Source organism: Pristis pectinata, chromosome 11, assembly GCF_009764475.1.
Source record: "Pristis pectinata isolate sPriPec2 chromosome 11, sPriPec2.1.pri, whole genome shotgun sequence".
Lineage (NCBI taxonomy): Eukaryota > Metazoa > Chordata > Chondrichthyes > Rhinopristiformes > Pristidae > Pristis > Pristis pectinata.
This window is the reverse complement of record NC_067415.1, coordinates 35,264,194-35,283,959: the sequence shown is the minus strand read 5'-3', so window position 1 is coordinate 35,283,959 and position 19,766 is coordinate 35,264,194. Positions and strand designations below refer to the sequence as shown.

At 37.5% G+C, this 19,766-nt stretch overlaps 1 protein-coding gene across 1 annotated transcript in view; it reads left to right on the top strand.

Moving 5' to 3' along the window:
* Positions 1-7,993, top strand: part of LOC127575971 (E3 ubiquitin-protein ligase SH3RF3-like) — a 243,699-nt gene extending 235,706 nt beyond the window's left edge. Inside the window, exon 13 of the mRNA XM_052026276.1 lies at positions 4,618-7,993. Within this exon, the coding sequence (XP_051882236.1) occupies positions 4,618-4,786 (169 nt within the window). The 3' untranslated portion in view covers positions 4,787-7,993. The remainder of the gene's footprint in view (positions 1-4,617) is intronic.
* The last annotated feature ends 11,773 nt before the right edge of the window (positions 7,994-19,766 follow it).

Below are 19,766 nucleotides of genomic sequence, written 5' to 3'. Positions count from 1 at the left end.
TGGGTGGCGCGGACTCGTTGGGCCGGAAGGGCCTGTTACCACACTGTACATAAAATTTAAATTTAACAGAAAGAACAGAAATGACTCATTCTTTAATAATAATAGAAACCTACAGTATTCTATGACAGCTGAACTTAAGATGATCATTCTTTATTGATGCTGGTTTGTGTCAATGATACCTTCAGGAATTTCATAAAATTTCTCCTTAAGAATTTGCCCTGTTTGAAATATGATGTTATAGGTCATTTTAGTTTCTTCAGGAAAAAAAACACAGCTGTCACTCTACTACCTGTACATGTTTTTGCTTTAAATAAGGGAAGAAAATGCATCTGAAACAAGTACCTTACCAAATGATAATGATTTACAATAAAAATTATAGTAATAATCAAAAGTGCAAAAGCAGTTTCAATGCCTATAAGAGGCATTGGTTTTGAGTCTTTGAAGTGAATTTTAGCTTCAGCAAAGGCATAAAATTGGCAAGGGAAAAAATAGCAGCACCCCAGTTTCTTTTCTATGAATTGATTTTCATCCCCTTTGGCGTGAGAATTGGTGGATTCATTACTTCACAGAAGTTTCTAGAAGATCCTACAGCAGTGCTAAGATTCTATGCTGATACTACAGGTGCCTAAAAACAACTGATAAGTTAAAAAAATGTAAGTCATATGTTAAAGTGTAACTGAGAGCACAAGTGCACAAAATCAAAGAGTACAGGGTTGTTGTTTTCATTTTCCCAATGCAATGAACTCACAGGATGCCAAGGTCAGGAAATGATTTCCTTAACAGTAGATAAAAGAACTAAACTAAATAGGATAAACCTAAATGTTCAGAGCACACAGACTACCTGTCTGCACTTCATTTCAATGCTGTCAGAAAATGGAATTCACTGAACAAATATTCTACTGCAGTTTGGATCAGCTTAACTTCAAGCAGTTTGCATGTGGGTCCAATGTGACTGAACCTGGACTTGCTGCAATTTGCAATTTGCAGAACTTCACTAAACCAGCTGAAACACATCTCTTCTAGTTCCACAGCAGTATGAAGTTTTGGGACCATTTTTAGAATACTAATAGCAATCTACTTGAGGTCACTGGATGTGAGGACTAAATGGGCAAAATTGCATCCAGTCTGTCCACATCTTAAAATTACAATTGATTTCCTAAAATTATTGCTAAAACCCTCAGCCCTCCATAAGTCATAGCTAATCCAAAGCACTGCTACCTGGACCATGTCCATTCACCCATTACTCTAGTCCATGCTGGCCTGCACTGGCCCTTTATGTCCAGGACTCTTAATTCTAAATTTGTAAACTTGATTTACAATCAACGAGCTTCACTAACTAACTCTGTAACCTTCACTAACTTTACAACTCTGTGATTTCTGCACTCTTCCAATGCTGGCCTCCTGTACATCCCCAACTTTTAAACTGCCCTACTGTTGGCAATTAAGTTCTAAAATTCTTTTCCTTTATCGTTTGTTCCTTTTTTAAATCACTTTGTAAAACCTACCTTTTTGAATAAGCTATAGTCACCTACTCTATTAAAACTAATGTAAAGTATATGTAAGTAAGTTGTTCTACCACCTGAAAGCGTTTTTCCATCTTCCTTGGAAATGAACACCATTGCCCTCAATGTACCAACAAAGCCTTTGGGCCTCTGAGAAAAGTATCAAGATCTCAAACCTGGTACAAAGCCGTGATCCCTGCCCTCCTGTATGCTTCAATAATATGGACTACCTACAGCAGGCAGCTCAAAGCATTGGAGAAGTACCAATACTGTGTCCACAAAATCCTTCAAATCCACTGGAAGATAAAGCAAACCAATGTTGATGTTCACACTTAGGCCAATATCCTCAGCTTTGAGGCCCTAGATGCACTCAGTTAACTTAGATGGGTAGACATCACACTACTGAAACAGACACACTATTTCAAACTGTTTCAGGGCAAGAGAATACCAGGTGGACAAAAGAAATAAGGATATTCTCAGAAATCACCTTGAAAATGTTTTAAAATCCTCACTGAACTGTGAGAATACTTGGTCCATGACCACTCAAAACAGACAAGCAGCATCTGAAACAGCATTGCGAGCCTCAGATATATTCACCAGGAGCTCACCTTCCAAACCAGTCATCCAACTATTTATCAAGCATCTGCTTCCCAATCTATGGCATAATCTGTGGATGCCAGAAAAATCTTATCAACCACCTCAGAACCCACAGAATTGGAGTGAATGCAGATCATCCTGAGGGAAAGTCCAAGGAAGAGGAGGAATGAAGATGACATTGAAGCTGGACTGTCAGCATCATTTGAGCACTGAGACTATCATCCCCATTTTGAGGATGATGCATCTGCATTAATGTCATCTTTGGCTGTTAAAGTCAGAACCAGTGTCTCGTGCACGTCAAAGGAGAAATGCAGAACTAGGAGATACTTGATGATTTGGTTTAGCATGGAGGGTGGGTATAGGGAAATACCAAAAAGACAACTGTAGAATTGTAGAAATAAATGTGATATTAAGAGTTCAGGAGCAGCACGTTCCTGTTCAGGAGTCTGATCAGGGGGAGTCAGCATGTCTTTGTGCATGGATAGTTGTGCTTGACGAACCTTTTATAGTTTTTTGAAGAGGTAACCAAAAGGGTAGATGAGGGTAGGGCAGTGGATATTGTCTATTCGGACTTTAGCAAGGCCTTCAATAAGGCCCTACGTGGTAGGTTGGTCTTGAAGGTTAGGTCCCATGGAATCCAGGGAGAGCTAGTGAGGTGGATTCAAAATTGGCTCAGAGGCAGGAAGCAGAGGGTGGTGGTTGAAGGCTGTTTTTTGGAATGGAGACCAGTGACTAGTGGTGTGCCACAGGGGTTTGTGCTGGGACCCTTGTTATTCATAATTTATATAAATGATTTGGATGCAAATAAACAAGGCTTGATCAGTAAGTTTGTGGATGACACAAAATTAGGAGGTGGTGTTGATAGTAAAGAAGGCTATTGTAGATTACAGGGGGACCTTGATCAGTTAGGGAAGTGGGCCGAGGTGCAGCAAATGGATTTCAATACAGTTAAGTGTGAGGTGATGCATTTTGGAAAGTCAAACCAGCATAGGACTTATACTATCAATGATAGGGCATTAGATAGTGTAATGGAACAGAGGGACCTAGGGGTACAAGTGCATAATTTGTCGAAAGCAGTGTCACAGTTGGACAGGGTGAAAAAGGCATTTAGCATGCTGGCCTTCATCAGTCAGGGCACTGAGTAGAGGAGTTGGGACTTAATGTTGCAGTTGTACAAGTCATTGATGAGGCCGCACTTGGAGTACTGTGTACAGTTCTGGTCTCCCTGTTACAGGAAAGGTGTGGTTAAACTGGAAAGAGTGCAGAGAAGATTTAAGGATGTTGCCAGGACTAGAGGGCCTGAGTTATAGACAGAGGTTGGCCAGACTAAGTCTTTATTCCTTGGAATGTATGAGAATGAGGGGCCACCTTGTAGAAATGTTTAAAATTGTGAGAGGCATAACAGTCTTTTCCCCAGGGTAGGGGAGTCCAAAACTAGGGGGCATAGATTTAGGGTGAAAGGGGAAAGATTCAAAAGGGGCCTGAGGGGCAACTTTTTCCACACAGAGGGTGGTGAGTATATGGAATGAGCTGCTAGAGGAAGTGATTGAGGCAGGTCCAATAGCATGATTTAAGAAGCACTTGGCTAGGTACGTGGGGGGGGGGGGGGGGGCCACTTAGAGGGATATGGGCTGAATGCAGGAAATTGGGCACCGTGGTCAGCATGGACTCGTTGGGCTGAAGGGCCTGTATCAGTGCTGTATTGCTCTATGGCTCTAAATTCTCAAGGTGGAAAAATATATTTTGGTACAATTGTGACAAATTCTGGATGATGTCAAAAAATTGCTGAGATTGTGGAACATGAGATCTCATGGAACATGCAAAAATTAAGTTTATTTTTAAAAATGGGTTAAATTGATTTACACTTGCAACTCTGACTAAATTCATCATTATATTAAGGCCATGAGGTGGGCTTGACATTGCATACTCAGCAATAATAAAGAAAAGCTGTAAAATAGGCCAAGATCTAGTCTTATTTAAAGGAATTTGTGAGGAAACCTATTCGAGACCATTGCTGCAAGATTGGGTGAAGAACAGTGCTAAAATTTCATTACATCCCTGCCCAACGAAACAATGGAAATCAGATGAAGAATTTGTAAATAGCTGTTTGCAAGGGTGAAAGATGATTCACGGGCTTCATATTTCAATTACTGTGAATTTGATTTTAAAAACAAAAGCATAATTCTGGTCATAATAACATTTTTGAAATAATGCCAAGATTGGTTCTGTAACACAATGGCTGTCTGAAAGATTCAAGCTAGTTTGCATAAATGTGAGAATACTCATTTTTCCCAGAACCTACTATGAACCCACTATTTAATTTAGAAATAGAAATTAATTTTTCAAAATCAAAATGTTGAGTATGAATTAAATGGGAAAGGCAAATTGAGTCAAACAAGAGAGAAAGTTGCTAAGACAGCTGTTTAAACAAAATTAAATAATAGAACTAACATTGCAATTGCTGTATTTGCAAAGCAAGAGTGACTCCTAATCGAATTTTATTTGCCTCTTTTGGCAGATATCGTGTACTTGTTCCTTATCCCCCACAAAGTGAAGCTGAGATCGAACTGAAAGAAGGTGATATAGTGTTTGTTCACAAGAAACGGGAAGATGGATGGTTCAAAGGCACATTACAGCGAAATGGAAGAACTGGTTTATTCCCAGGAAGTTTTGTGGAAAACTTCTGATTAGCCCTGTTGCTTATCCAGAGCTGCTGTTTTATTATTGATCATTATGACTGGTCAAGATTAAACACAAGTAAATAAACTATTAAGCACAAAGTCACAGGACTCAAGAATTCACTGCCATTGTCACTTCCAAAGAAACTAAAAGTCCTATCTATAATAATGGCTTTTCATTAATGAAATTGTTGTATAAGCATGTACATACTTAAGTATGTTGAAGCAGTGCCTTCCCCATGAAGCCACAGACTGAAACACAAGTACATCTGCATTTAAACTAGACTGAAGTACATTTATTCTTTACTGTGTAAATTATAAATTTGGACTTTTTTTTAAAAAATAGAATTTTGATATATCATAACTTATTTGGTAAGATTAGCACAAATAATGAATGATTGTGTGTGAGGTGCTTTCTCTGACAGGTAATTATGATTCTTCTTCTTGCAGTATAATAATTAGTAATCAGGAAATAATCGGAGCTGTCAACTATCAGAGATAAAAATTATTTACTTCTAGTCAACTAATTTGTTGCTTGTTGTTCAATTATATTAGTCAGACAGATGACATTGTCTAATTCACAACTGTGTCAGTCAAATATAAAGATGTAGCAATTAGTAAGACCACATTAATCAACTGAAAACTATCTCATCCTATTAATGACAACTGGTTGGACTATAAGAAAGATGCCAACTTAAAGGCAAGTTCACAAGAGACAAAAGATGTCACTAGTCTATTGTCAATAAGAGAATTCAGGACTTCTTTTCTCTCAAATTGCAAAAATATTAGAGAAATCTATCATTCTGTCATAACAGATCGGGGGGAATAGCAATCACGTTCTGTACAAATAATTGTACAGTAAAACTCAGATTACCTGATATCCAATTGTTTGAAAATCCCAGTGGTTCAGCATCTTTAGTCCAAAGTGAGAGCAGGTCTGGGGTGTTGGTCAGGTATTTTCATAAGCTGAAGCTCAGTGTTCTATTTCTTGCTCCCTTTAATCTCAATGGGTTTGCTAAAAACTGCATAACCTAAAAAAAAATGAAACAAAACCATGTTAGGGTAGCAACCCATAGTCTAGAAAATCGGCTTGTTCAACACAACCAAAGTCCTAAAAGGTGCCAGATTATCGGTGTTTTACTGTAATAGAAAACAGAATAGGTTATTTGCCAGTAAACAACTCAAATCAGGCACAAGTTTTCAGTACATTGTCACACGTAATGATACAGAGGATTAGGGCCTCTTTGTATTTCTTTCCTGTCTTCACTTTTCCAAACACATTTCTTTGTGCTAATCAATTTGATTTGGAACTTACCTACAAGAATTCCTCCTTTTAATGTTCAACGTGCAATTTGCTGAACTCCAGCTATAAATTAGAGGAAACTGATCATTTTGCCCTGTAGTACTCCCCCACTTCATGGAAGTTTGACTCCATGACATAAAAGTGCTTATCTTCTTTGTTTGATGCAAACTACTTAAATAGCAGGTTGAACAAATGCTGAGCTGGGGCTACCCAAAACTATAAGAGCAAATTTGCTGACATTATTTCATGGCATGTTCCAGTAGAATGGGGGTTGACACAGCACCACCCACCCATACCACATGTATACAAAATATGCAAGTTTATAGTCATGCATGCAGTCATTTATCCTAAAACTTTAAGGACAGGCGTGTATCCCCTCAAAGTTGATAGGTTTAAAATTTCGCTCATGCCCCCATTTGCTTTTAAATAAAACAGGATGCAACTCCTTACCCCTTTGTGTTTTGAAATACAGAGTCCCAGTAGCATATGGCAGTCTACAATTATTATTTTTATATCATATCTTCACAGTCTTGTTCCCAGTGTGTGGTTTAACAGGTGGTTCGATAGGTTGGGATTTCCACTTTTGATTAGCTGTTTCTATTGGGAAACACTTACGACCATAAAGGAGACAGCGTTGATATGGGCCCTGACACTTACTGTCTAGGACTGCATGCAGGACACTTTGTAAGGGTTGTTGGTGCCTCCAGAAGTGGATGTCCCCCAAAAAAACATGGCATTGAAAAGGAAAAAGTTACCATGCGGGTGGGGGAGACATGAGAATTAACACTGTGAGAAATATAGTAAATAACGAGATAGCCTGCTCAATGAATGAAATTAATTGTATATAAATTTATTTCATTAAGTAAGCTTTTTTTTAAGCTATAGACACCATCTTGATTTTACTACAGCAGCAGAGATGATTCTCGTAGCTAACTGAGGAAGTTACCCACAAAAGATCCTGCGATCTCAGTGACATGGACCTTCCCTTTTTGATTATCAGTTTAAGAAAATTCCTGGCATCCTGCACAAAATGCAAGCCAGGAACTTGAGCACAATTTTTAACTAATATTTTGAACATTTTAGAAGACAAAAAAAAAAATTGGAACATGTGAGATTATGCCAGATTTTGAAATATCAATTTTCTTTGGTTATTTAATCTATTATAAGTTGACGTATTTATCAGAGGAAGTTACAGTCCACATTGATCCTTAAATATAATTTTATCTAAGTGCTTGTAACTATAACAGTATGTGTTTAAAAACTCACATCTTGTGCCACAAAGCACAACATTTACAGAGTATCATGCAGTGTTGTGAGCGCCCAAAGTTTTAACCAATCTACACTGGTTTCTGTATATTACACAAGTCTGAAAAATAGTGTAGAATAGGAAATCGGTGACAAAAGTGACTTGGTTCCATGGTTAATTGGACATTTGTATACTCTAGAAGCAGCAGCTAGCTTCTTGGCATAATGAGAAAAACTATGACTGCAAAATCCATGCCATTATCTAAGAGCCCAAAATATCACAATATCTTTAAATACTATGGAGACAAAAAAAGTGCAGTTTTAATTTGCCACTTTCATCGTTACACCCCTGTACTTGTCTCTGAAAACTTGGATCTTGAGAGAATTGGGCTGTGGATCATCTGAAATTTGCATTCAATGAAAGGATCTGTGTTTCGTAATGTGATTTCTAGAAAATTCTGATTCTTTAAGCATGACAACTTCAAGATGGTTTAGGATGTATTTTATACTTGGATTAGAAAATATTCAACGTCTAGCTTGCCAAAGTCAGCATCAGTTCTTGAGCCTCCTATTTGGTCCAACAAGCTGAGCTGCTTTATCATCGCTATTTTCTGTTCATTCACTGAATGTATGGTTTCAATTAGGATCTATTTACATTTGGCTCATTGGTAAAGAGTAAGCATATTCTGAGCTATTAGGCTAAACTAATGCAAGAACAGATTTAGAAGCCTAATTGATATGGTAATTCCAGTCTGCTAAAGAGCAAATTTGTTTATTATCAAGCAGGCGAATATATAATGGTTACATTGGATTTCATGCCCCATGCTGGTGAATTGATTTTTATCAATGAATTGATTTTACTCCTTCACCAAAATTATTCAGAATTGTACCAATTTCTTGCACAAGCAACAAAATAAAACATTATCAATTCACACATCAAATTCCACATATTTAAGAATGGTAAATAGCTGGAGATGGAGATCCAATTCAGTTACATAGGATCCCACCAACTTTTAACATACATCAATCTTCCAGAAGAATTACTTGATAAACTAATGTCATTTATTTGCAAGCCCACAAGAAATGATGTAAATTGCATTGAAACATAACATCACAGCCATTCAGTATAATGAAACTGGTACACAACTCTCTCTGCCTAAACAGATTTCCTCAATTTTATTTCATTAGGATGGTATCCCTTTAAGTAGGTTTTTGAATTCTCATTAAAGCTGCAAGGAGGGCTAGAATTAATGTGAAAACACACTGCCATTGCTGAGCCAGTCCCATATCATCACACCTGCATGCAACTCACTTTGAAAAGGTATCCTAAGTTGTAGATAGGCAAAATGAGGAACAACAGCAATTTGGCATTGTTTTCTCTGTAAATATACTATTGTCATTAAGTATCAAATCCTGTAAAATGTTTTGGTAAAATAACAATTGTGACAACAGGAATGCCACAACACCGTTTTATATCGCATCCAGTCTTTTTACAACATACCGCAACAGAGTAGAAGTTACTATTCATTCTGATACCAACCCATTAGCAAGCACTACATATATGGAAATAAGCAGCCATTCTACACAGAATATTATTAATTATGATGGGTGCTCAAAATATTAATATAAAAATATAATCTTTTAATTTCCTCTCAAAATTCCCAAAGTTAATAGAAACAGAGTGGAGTGGTGTTTTGTAATGTTCCTCACCGTGTCTTGTTATCCTCACCATCTTTGTGAATTACTTACTCTTATACAAGCAAATAATTATTTCTGCAATCATTCATTACGCAGTACAATGTATATACTGAGTGTAACTGGAGGAAGTGTCAACTGTTTAAAGTCAATTCATTTACTGATTTATTTGAAAAAAATGAAAGAGCTTATGACTGTTTTTAAATTAAATGAAAATATGAATTGTTTTTCATTTTCCTTCAAAACAAGTTCCACTTTTAGTTGTAAATCTTTCAGTTCTTTAAGCTCATGGTAGCAATCCTTTCAAAATTAGTTGGAAAGAAGAATTTGCGTCATTTAAGTTTTAGTTCATTCTTGTTTACATGGGCTCTATGGTGACATCATTAAGAATCTGGATTGAAGGAGTTACTGAGCTGAATTGACATCAGTAGAAATACATGCTCAAGCCTTAGATCATTCAAAGACCATGTCACTTTAATTCAAATACCTCAAATAGTTAAGCAAAGTAATTACAAGTATGCCCCCTTCCAAAGATAATTGTCACCTTCTTTCCACAATAAACCGAAATTAATCGAGAAAGAAAACATTTTTTTACCTAATAAAAATTCTTTAAGAATATTTAAGGGCTATTGCTACTGCATAACAACTCACTCACAAAACAGACATAAAGTAACCACTAAACTGGTAAATATACATTCAGTACTAAAATGGCTTCATCTAGTGCTCTTTGGAGCATATTTTCAAAAGGAAGTACAAGCCTTGCCCACGAGGGCAAATACAATGCAAAATTATAGTCCTTTGCATGCTGATAAGTATCTACATGTAACTACGCGGCATGATAATTACCCGAAAATAGAATTTGTTTTGGTTCCAGCATCACTTGAGCAAAAACAAGATATACCCTCATTAGAACCAAGCACTGAAAGTACACTGCAATCAGTAAGTGTGCATTGATTATTCAACCAGGAATTTCCTCCTCACCCCAACCAGAAGTATGCCTCTTATGTGAGCCATCTAAATTACCTTTTTATTTTGTTGCAAATTCTAACAATTCATTGAAAAAGTGAAAATATATTTTCAGACAATATTTTGAGAATGGTCTGGAAAAATGTCTTAAGTCATGACTTTTAAGTGGTTACACTTCATTTCCAATTTAACAAGTACTTCCTAATAGTTGCACTCTTAGTTGATGGGACAAAATCATTTATCCTTTTTTTAATGAAATGCCTTTTTTTTTGCACACATACATCTGTGAGATTTTGTCAAACAGTAATAAAATGTTAAATATGACTACATCTCCCATGGGTGTGATCTGGGAATTAATTCTTTGTGTATTTCTGCTTCACGTTCTTTGAATTAAACACTTGACTAACATCAGACATACTACAACCTTTCCAACAATATTTGAATCAACACAGAAAACAAGCTTAGTTTTCATTACAGCATTTCTTTTAAAAGTAAAACTGAACTTACATGAAGCATATGGTTTAATACTTAGACTGATAAGTTTTGAAAAACTTGAACTCCAGACAGAGCCATTAAACATTTTCCACAGTTTAAAAGAGGTGTGACAATAACTAAAACTGATCAACAGTGCATAAAATATTTAAAAAAACAGTGAACCACAAATCAACAGCATTCTGATGAGGTAATAAGTAATTGAATGAACAATAGTCTTTGAGTTAAGTTAAACAGAATACCCACATAGCAAATGGCTTTCTTACATAAGGACCCTTTACCAGCTATTTTTTTCTATGATTGCAGTTGCTTATGCTCTGTATCCCTTCCCATTGTGATGCCTTTTCAGACACCTGAAGAGCAAAGCAAATGACTTAACAATCACAGCACAAGTACAATAGGTTTTTAATAATACTCCATAGAACAGTTCCCTTGAACCAAGGAGGGGATGTTCTCTCCTACCAGATTTCTGTCTCTGCCACATTACTGAAACTGTTATCAAAGTTACATTGACATATTTTGTGACTGTGACAAAGATAATCTATTCCTTCACCACCTGCCTGTGGCTTCAACCAACATTTCTTCTCTTTGTGCTTCTTTTATATCTGCCATCACCCAAGGATTTGTCTTTGGGAATTTCCCACTTCTCATCCACAAGACAATCCTCCATAATGCCATCCAAAACCATAGTGTCGACTCTACTATGCTGCTGACCTCAGCTGCCTGTTTGCTTTCTGATAACTAAGAAGCAGAAACTTTGTCCAATCAAATACTAGGAAGACAAAAGCCTTCATCTCAATTCCCTAGCCAGACTCCATCCCTCTCCCTGGCAATTGTCTATAACTGAACAAGACTGCAAACTTGTTTTCATACTTAACCTTAAGGAGCCTTTGGACCATATGTCCTCTCCGTCACTGAGTGCCTATTTTAGCCTCCATAGTGTTGCCCAATTACTGTCCGTACCTCAGCTCATTTGCCGGTGAATCAATCATGCAAGCTTTTGCAAGCTCTGGACTTAACTACAGATAGTTCTGCTATAACATGATAGTTACATTCCTAAAAAACCTTGCATTATAGAAACTCGTGTTATAGTAGGACAGGTTGTAGGTGTCTTCAAAGAACAGATTTAAACATGTTTTTCCAATCGCAATGCAGCTCTCGTAATGCAGTGTTTCCTAAACCATCAATTATGTTATAACCAATTTGCATTATAGAAGCACACGTTATAGCAGAACTACCTGTATTTCAATGTACTTCTGGCTGGCCTCTCTGAATCTCCCTCCATTAACTTAAGGTCATGCGAAACTTTGCTGTCCATCCTACCGCCAAGTCCCAATCATTCATCACCCTTGTACTGGCAGACCTACACTGATTTATGGATAAGAAAAGCCCCAATTTTAATGTTCACAGCAATGTTTTCAAAATCCTCCAAAGCCTCACCCACCCTTTGTCTAATGTCCTTCAGTCCCACAACCTTCTGCATTTCCTGTACTCCTCCAAAACTGTCCCCATGATCTATTCCCAAGATGTGTATGTGTTTCGATATTCATTCCTTAGAAGGTAGTAAACTTCTATTTAAGTTGCATGTTGCCTATCTCCTCAGAATAGGAACAAAACTATGCCAAATTAAAATACATGTATACACAGAGCAGAAATTTAATACAGTTATGAGTAACTACTTATCTACAGAACGTCAGGCCAGCTTCCAACATTTGTAATAAGGCCAATCTGAAAATAAACTGCTGTCTTCTAAATTATCACAAACCAGTGAACCATCATGTTCAGTAAGCACATGATGATAACAATATGAAGGAGAACTAGTAAATTACACGCAATCACCAAGAAACTGTGGTGCACATAAGTAGTAATGAAATGCTGCTTTTACCAATCATGATTCAAATAAGGCCTGTCCCTCCAAGCAGCTTTTGAGTGAATTCACTTTCCTATTACCAGCCCACATCATTCATTTATTGGATATGTGTGTTCCAATGTTGTAGCAGCAACATCAAATGCTCAAAGCACGTTGATTTACATCATTGCTGCCCATCCAATATCCCTCAAAGTTTGACAGTCATAAGCAAGAAAATGTACCAAAAGTTGCAACAAATGTGGCATGCACGATGAAGCACTGATCACAATTCACAACTGATTTGAATCTTCATTTAAATAACACAAAAACATGCACAATGGCATTAAATTTCTCAGCCAACATTTTTGTCATGTTACCACTTCTGCAGGTATAATTCCTGTATTTTTTCTGGCATTTAAGCAAATTATGTTGTAATTCAGATCACGTAATTCTGTAAATTTTCCAGAATAGTGGGAAAATAAATAATTGTTCAAATTCAGAAAACACACTGATACCAACTGCAATATCTAAAATCAGAAAATTTTAGTTGGTGACACTGAGCTACAGAGTTAATTTTCTACCTCCAGTAATCCCAGAAAGTATTAAATTTTTAAACCTAATTTCTTGAGAAAGTTATGAAGATGTCAACCAGCAATGAGAAGCCTCTGACTTATAGAATCATACAGCACAGAAACAGGCCTTTGGCCACATCTCGTCCATGCCAACCATGGTACCTACTTACACTAATCCCAATTGCCTACATTAAGCCCACATCCCTCTACACTTTTCCTATCCAAGTACCTGTCCAAATACATTTTAAATATCATATATGTATCTGCCTCTACCACCTCCTCTGGCAGCTCATTTCAGACAACCACCACCTGCGTGTGAAAGACTTGTGCCCAGATCTATAAATTTCTCTCTCTCAGCTTAAGCCTGGGCCCTGTAGTTCTAGACTCCCCTCCCCTTTGAAAAAAAGACTCTGATCAAGCATCCTATCCACGCCCAGCATAATTTTATAAACCTCTATAAGGTTACCCCTCAGCCCCTTATGCTCCGGTGAGAATAAACCCACCCTATCCAATTTCTCCCTTTAACTATAGCCCTCCATTCCAGTCAAAATGCTGGTAAATCTCTTCTGCACTCTTTCTATTGCTACCACAACCCTTCTAAAGTGTGGCAACCAGAACTGTGCACAATGCTCCAAATGCAGTCCTAACAATTTTTTTTGTACAGCTGCAACATGACGTCCCAACTCTTATACTCAGTGCCTTGGTCTATGAAGGTAAGCATACCAAGTGCCCTCTTCACAACTCTATCCACCTGTGTTGTCATTTTTAGGGAGCTATCGACTTGCATACCTAGGTCTCTGTGTACATCAACGCTCCTAGGTTCCTGCCGTTTATCTGTCTTACCAGAATTTGACTTCCCCAAAGTGTATTCCCTCACACTTGCAGTGTTGCGTTCCGGCTGCCACCGCTCCGGCCAACTTTCCAGTTGATCTCAGTCCCGCTGTCCTTGGACAACCTTCTTCACTGTCTATGACTCCACCAAATTTTGTGTTGCCTGCAAACTTACGAATCAGACCACCTAAGTTCTTAGCCAAGTCATTTACAAACAACAAAGTTCCCAGCAGTACACCACCTGTTACAGACTTGTCTGAAAAGATAACAGCCAATTTAAGCCTCTTATTTAGGCAATTAGTAAACAAAAGTTTCTCACCCCAAATGACATACCTTTTCAGGCTACTTATATCAAACATAACTTTGCCACTCAAGTTGACGTTTGGCACAATATTGATAACAGAAAATACTAAATGCTTTCACCCTTCATAAATCATCTACTTCTGCAAACCAGATAACAGAAGGTGAATTGTGTACATTGATTGATAATTTTGTAAAATATAGACAATCAATAGTTCAATATGCAAATATAATTCAATAAACAAGTATCAATTTTACAAACAAATCTTGGAAAATGGAATCCAATAACATTCACAAGACCAAATAATTAATCTAGTCACATTAAAAATTAACCTCTAATTCAGTTAAGAGGTCCATATTAATTAGAAGATGGAAGTGAGGAGTGGAGCTAAAGACTTGAATAGAGGACAAATCAAGGCCAACTAACAAAAACTACTTCCTGATCAAATCTGGAATCAGGCAAGGCTGCCTTCTCTCCTCTACCTTGTTTGTGTGTTGCATGCAGCCTTTTGCCAAATCCATTAGGAAGGACACAAGCATAAAGGTTGACAATCCCAAGCAACACCAAGGCACTTAGGTCAAAGCCACCCTGTATATGGACAACATCAGTGAAATTTTGTCCTTACTAAGACTGGGGCTAATACTAGGATATTGGTTGATTACCAGGCTAAGTATAAATTGTTAAAAGTCCTTCAGATATCCTGATCTCTAATGAGACAACTCAAATTGGATCTCAAGCATTCATGCTCCCATGAAAGCCCAAAACCTATTCCATGTGGAACTCATATAACTGACAGTGGAGCCAAGTTGCAGGAATGCTGAATAAAGGCAAGATTTTTTTGAAAAGTTTGTTCACCATCTGTTAGATGACATCTCAAACAGCCAATATGCAAGCACTTGTTTAGTGCTACCAACTAAAGATGAATTTCTACCCCTTATTTTCTCACCTTAGAAATAAATGTTATTAAATGCTGCAAAGACTGAAAATGAAATGCAGTGCCAGGCAGAATAAGTTGAATTATGCGTGTTAAAATAAATTCAAGGCAGAACTTCCCATCAGACATTTTAAATCTTGTGACATCCTAGTTGACCTCTCTTTATATTACTGTCTACTCTTAAAATGATGCAAGCTTTCTACCAGATATCCACTTTACTGCTGGGAACTTGGATATGTAATCAGCCATTGAAGTTACGGAATATAACTAGACATTGCAATCATTCATAACACATCAATGATCTCCAACAAGCAGTATACAAACTGCAACTACAAAATAAGGGAACCAGTTTTTAAAAAAAAATTTAACACCATTTCAACACCATTTCCCGCCTTTTTTCAAATCCTGGCATGTATATTTCCTACAAATCCTTTCTATTTGACATGGCTCCCCAAGTTACGAATGAACTGACTTATGCAAATCTGTCTTTTTGCAAATTCTCCCATTCACATTTTTCAAACTAGTAAAATTAATAATGTTTCACGGTACTTACATTTGCTATAAATTTCATTTCATTGAATAACCACACTAACATTACCAATAATTAAACTAATGGAATATATACTGTATCCAGTCATTAGTAAATGGTTAAGAAAACATGGGGAAAAAAGCTTGCACAAGTCATTTCAAAGAGCTTTACAGCCAAAGTAGTACTTCCAAATATAGCAGTAATGAAGTAAACACAACTACCGATTTCCACACAGCAAGCTCTCATAGACAGCAACATGACAATCACCCTTATTGCTATATTGTTAGATGGATAATTATTGGTCAGGTTTCTGGACCTGGCTCCCCAGCCCATCTTCAAAATAATGCCATATAGTCTTCCATGCCCATCTATTAGATCAGATGGGGCTTTTGTTTAACAACTAATCAAAAAAACTGACATTTCTGACTTCAGAGACATTTGCTTGGCGTGATGATGCCTGTACACAGTAACAGAACTCCTCCAGTACAGGTAGTTCTGCTGTAATGCCATAGATGTGTTTCTAAGAAACCTCGTGCTATAGAAAATCGTATTATAAAAACAATTGCGTCAATGGGGGAAAAAGAAAGAGGTTAGGGGCTAGAGTTTCAGACACAATAACAAGGTTATTTTTCCCACAGGATTTTCAAAAATATAGGTGTTATTAATAACGATAAGTTTATTTGTTACTACAAGCTAAAGGTTGTATGTTACATTGTTTAATAGAATATTGTTGAACAAGTATCAATAGAGGCAATTGCTTGTCAATTTCCAATGGCCTCCCACAGTGAAACTAGCAGCCTGTGTTCTTAAGAGACAATGATGTCCAATTACTGCAGGGAGGTTACATGCAAACGGTTTTATTTCCCTCAACACTGTTTTTCTGCTTGTCAATTCCCAAAGTAACTCTTAACTGGTTCTCCAATTCCCAATCTAAATTGAATTATAATCAATTTGGCACGCCTAATACAAATAATGTCCCCTGATTCATCAATTCAGTTCACGTTATGGAAACACACATTATAGCAGAACTGCCTGTACTGCATTAAAGTGAGAGCCTAGACGTTTGTGCTCAAGTCTCAGGGGCATAATGTAAACCTACGGTACAAAGGCTCAGTCAACAGTAGTTTTGACACTGTTGTCTGCACTGAGGGAAAGAAATATGGGGAAGGAATTGCACAAACTCCAACACAAATCTTCTAGAAATCATTTATTCATTTTTCATGATGTGGGCATTTATTGCCCATCTCCAAATGCCTACTGAGTGGCTTGCTAGGGCATTTTAGAGGGTATTTAAGTCAGCCACTTTGCTTCTGGTCTGGAGACACAGAGGCTGGACCAGGTAATAATGACAGATTTCCTTCCTTGTAAGACACTATTTACCAAATGGGTTTTTACAATAATTTGGTGGACATGAAAGATAGTTTAATATTTACCAGCTAACTTGAAGTGGTACAAACCATTTATGAAATTAGTTCTAGTGGTTATGCTTTACCGGCAGTAACATAGGTTACTGGATCTATACTCTCTTAATTTTAATAGAATAAGGGATGATCTCATTGAAATGCACACAATTGTTACAGGAGTTGACAGGGTAGATGCAGATTTGATGTTACCCCTGGATAGAATCACAATCTCAAAACTAGTGGCTGCCTATTCAAACAAATAGGAAGAAATTTTGTCATCTAGATAGTGGTGAATCTTTGAAACCCTCTCTACCCACAAGAGCTGTGGAGGCTCAGCCAGTGAGTAGGTTCAAGATCGAAATCAATAGATTTTAACATATTAGGGAAATCATGGGACGTGGTGATAGTGCAGGAAAGAGGCACGGAGGAAAAAGAGCCATTATCTCATTTAATGGTACAGCAGACACAGGAGCCAAATAGTCTACTTGTGCTTTTATTTATGATAGTTACCATGCAGCACAAATAATGGCATTCCTTTATAGAAAAGCAAAAAAATTGAAAAGTACATTCATGTGGATCTATGGAGGTAATTTGTTAAGAATTATTCCAATATTATGAATGGACTGTAAAAAAGTAATAGATTATTTCCTATTATCAGCTACTCTTTAAGGGGGTAAGATAATTACAAACATGGAGGTTAGAAAGATTGCTAACAAAATATGATCACAATATAGTATTCTCTGCCACATAACTTTGAAAGAGACATATCAGGTTTAGTTGCTGGGAAACAGTGAGCTATCATGAGAGTGGGATTTGAACAGAAGCATCATGGAGAAAAACAACACTATGATAAACAGTGAGCCAAAGTAACCTTAATGCTCTGCTATGTTGTAGTTTTACAAGATGTGAATACATTTCAATGCCAAAGTTAAAGTTATTGCTTTTGTACGTTAAATGGAAATATTCTCTGTTCTGTAGTTACCAGAACTATATGTGGCATCCATGTGGCTGCACTAATGATTTATAAAGTGTCAGGATTACAATTTGAATCCATTTTAACAATTTTAAGATTGCCATATTTTCTAGGTTTACATGATGTTAAAGGGTTTCCTGAAATCTATCCACAACAAATATCAAACTTAAATCTGTGGCTTCCTAGATCATTTTTGCTGCAAGTCCCCAATAGTCAATGAAAATCCAACGATAAAACTGCAAATGCTGGAAATCTGAAATTAAAAAAAATGTTGGAAACACTCAGCAGGTCAGGCAGCACCTGTGGAAAGAAAAACTAACGTTTCAGGTCGAAGAGTCTGCAACAGGTGCACTGATTTGTTTGAAAAACATTATGAAGCTGCGATTTTAACACTACACACAAATGTCGTGATCTCTACAATCAACCACAAAAAAAAGTGCCGCCATGCGCTGAAAACTTTGCGGACGCCAATGGTAAGAAATTTGCCTTTGGCCGCCAGCACTAAAAACGAGAACTGCCAGCAATTGGTTGGAGTAACTTTTGCCCATTCAGTGCCACTGAAGTCAATGCGTTTCCATTCCTATTCTTAGAAATGCAAGACTACACTTAAAATATTAACAATGTAAGTATTATTGAAATAAATCCAGCACTGAAGGAAACCTAGTCAACACACACACTTAAAGTGACGTTTTTCGTACTTACCGAAGAGTTGGGAGCTGCTTTCCACGTGATTAGGACCCTAACACCGCTGGCTACTGCACTGCCTCTTTAAAAGCAACAGTAAAAGACACTCCTCACTATTTTAAGGAGCGTTTCTGCCTCCTAAAAAATGTGAAACAAGACAAGAGGAACCCCAGTTCGTGCAGAAGTTACCAGAGCATCAGTAACTTTTTTTAAAAAAATAGGGGAGATACGTGGTCAAATCCATAGTGTTTGAAGAACTCAAATGCATTTTAGGAAAATGTTCAATGACCTCACACATGGAGATGCATTCATTGAAATTGATTCTATCTCATGTCACCTGCATCACAATCCTCACACATTTGTTTACTGCACAACAGTAGTCAGCACTCAAAGACGTTACATCACACCCTCGTGCTTTCCACTGCTGGTCAGGTAACAAACAGGTTCCATTTTTACAGATGTCCTTAAGTCGATTTTGTCCATGTCAATAAATACACAAAACACTCAATATGGTAAGCATACCTCCATAGTATTGTAACAAATGGCATCAAAAGCACACGACTGATAGGAAAAATCAATTACTAGAAGTGGGGAGATAGGAAACTAGGCATCCCATTCGTAGGGTCTGTATCTACACAGACTTCAGAAAAAAATAATATTATGGGAGCTCGTCCATATGTAGGGGGTGTCCAGAAGACAAATGTTCTTAAGCCGGGTGGCCTGTATTTCAAACCTCAACCACATCTCACAGCTTGTGAGCAACGTCAGCTTTACAGCTTCAAAAGGTATATCACTGCAAATCATCCTCAGACAGTCCAATAGATTCAAGGATGACTTGCTTCCACTCCAATTTTGTGGGTTCAGAGGTGACTAATGTGAGAGCCATAAACTCTTCCATAGATGGGGCAGGAAGAGACTGTTGGAGTGGGTGGATGAGTTATTTGTGAGGTGATGTGCACCACCTACCTTCTTGTGTTCACAATGCATGATCTCAAGGTTCTCAGCACCATCCTGAATGATCCTCCTCCACTTTGAGTGGTCATGGGCAAGGGGTTTCCAGAAATCAGTGGGGATGATGCACTTCTCCAAGGAAGCTTTATGCACATCCTTGAATTTTATTTCCCTGTCCCTCTGATAGTTAGCTCCCATGACAGCTTAGAATAGAGTTTCTACTTCAGGAGTCAATGACATGACCTGCCCAATGTAGCCCAC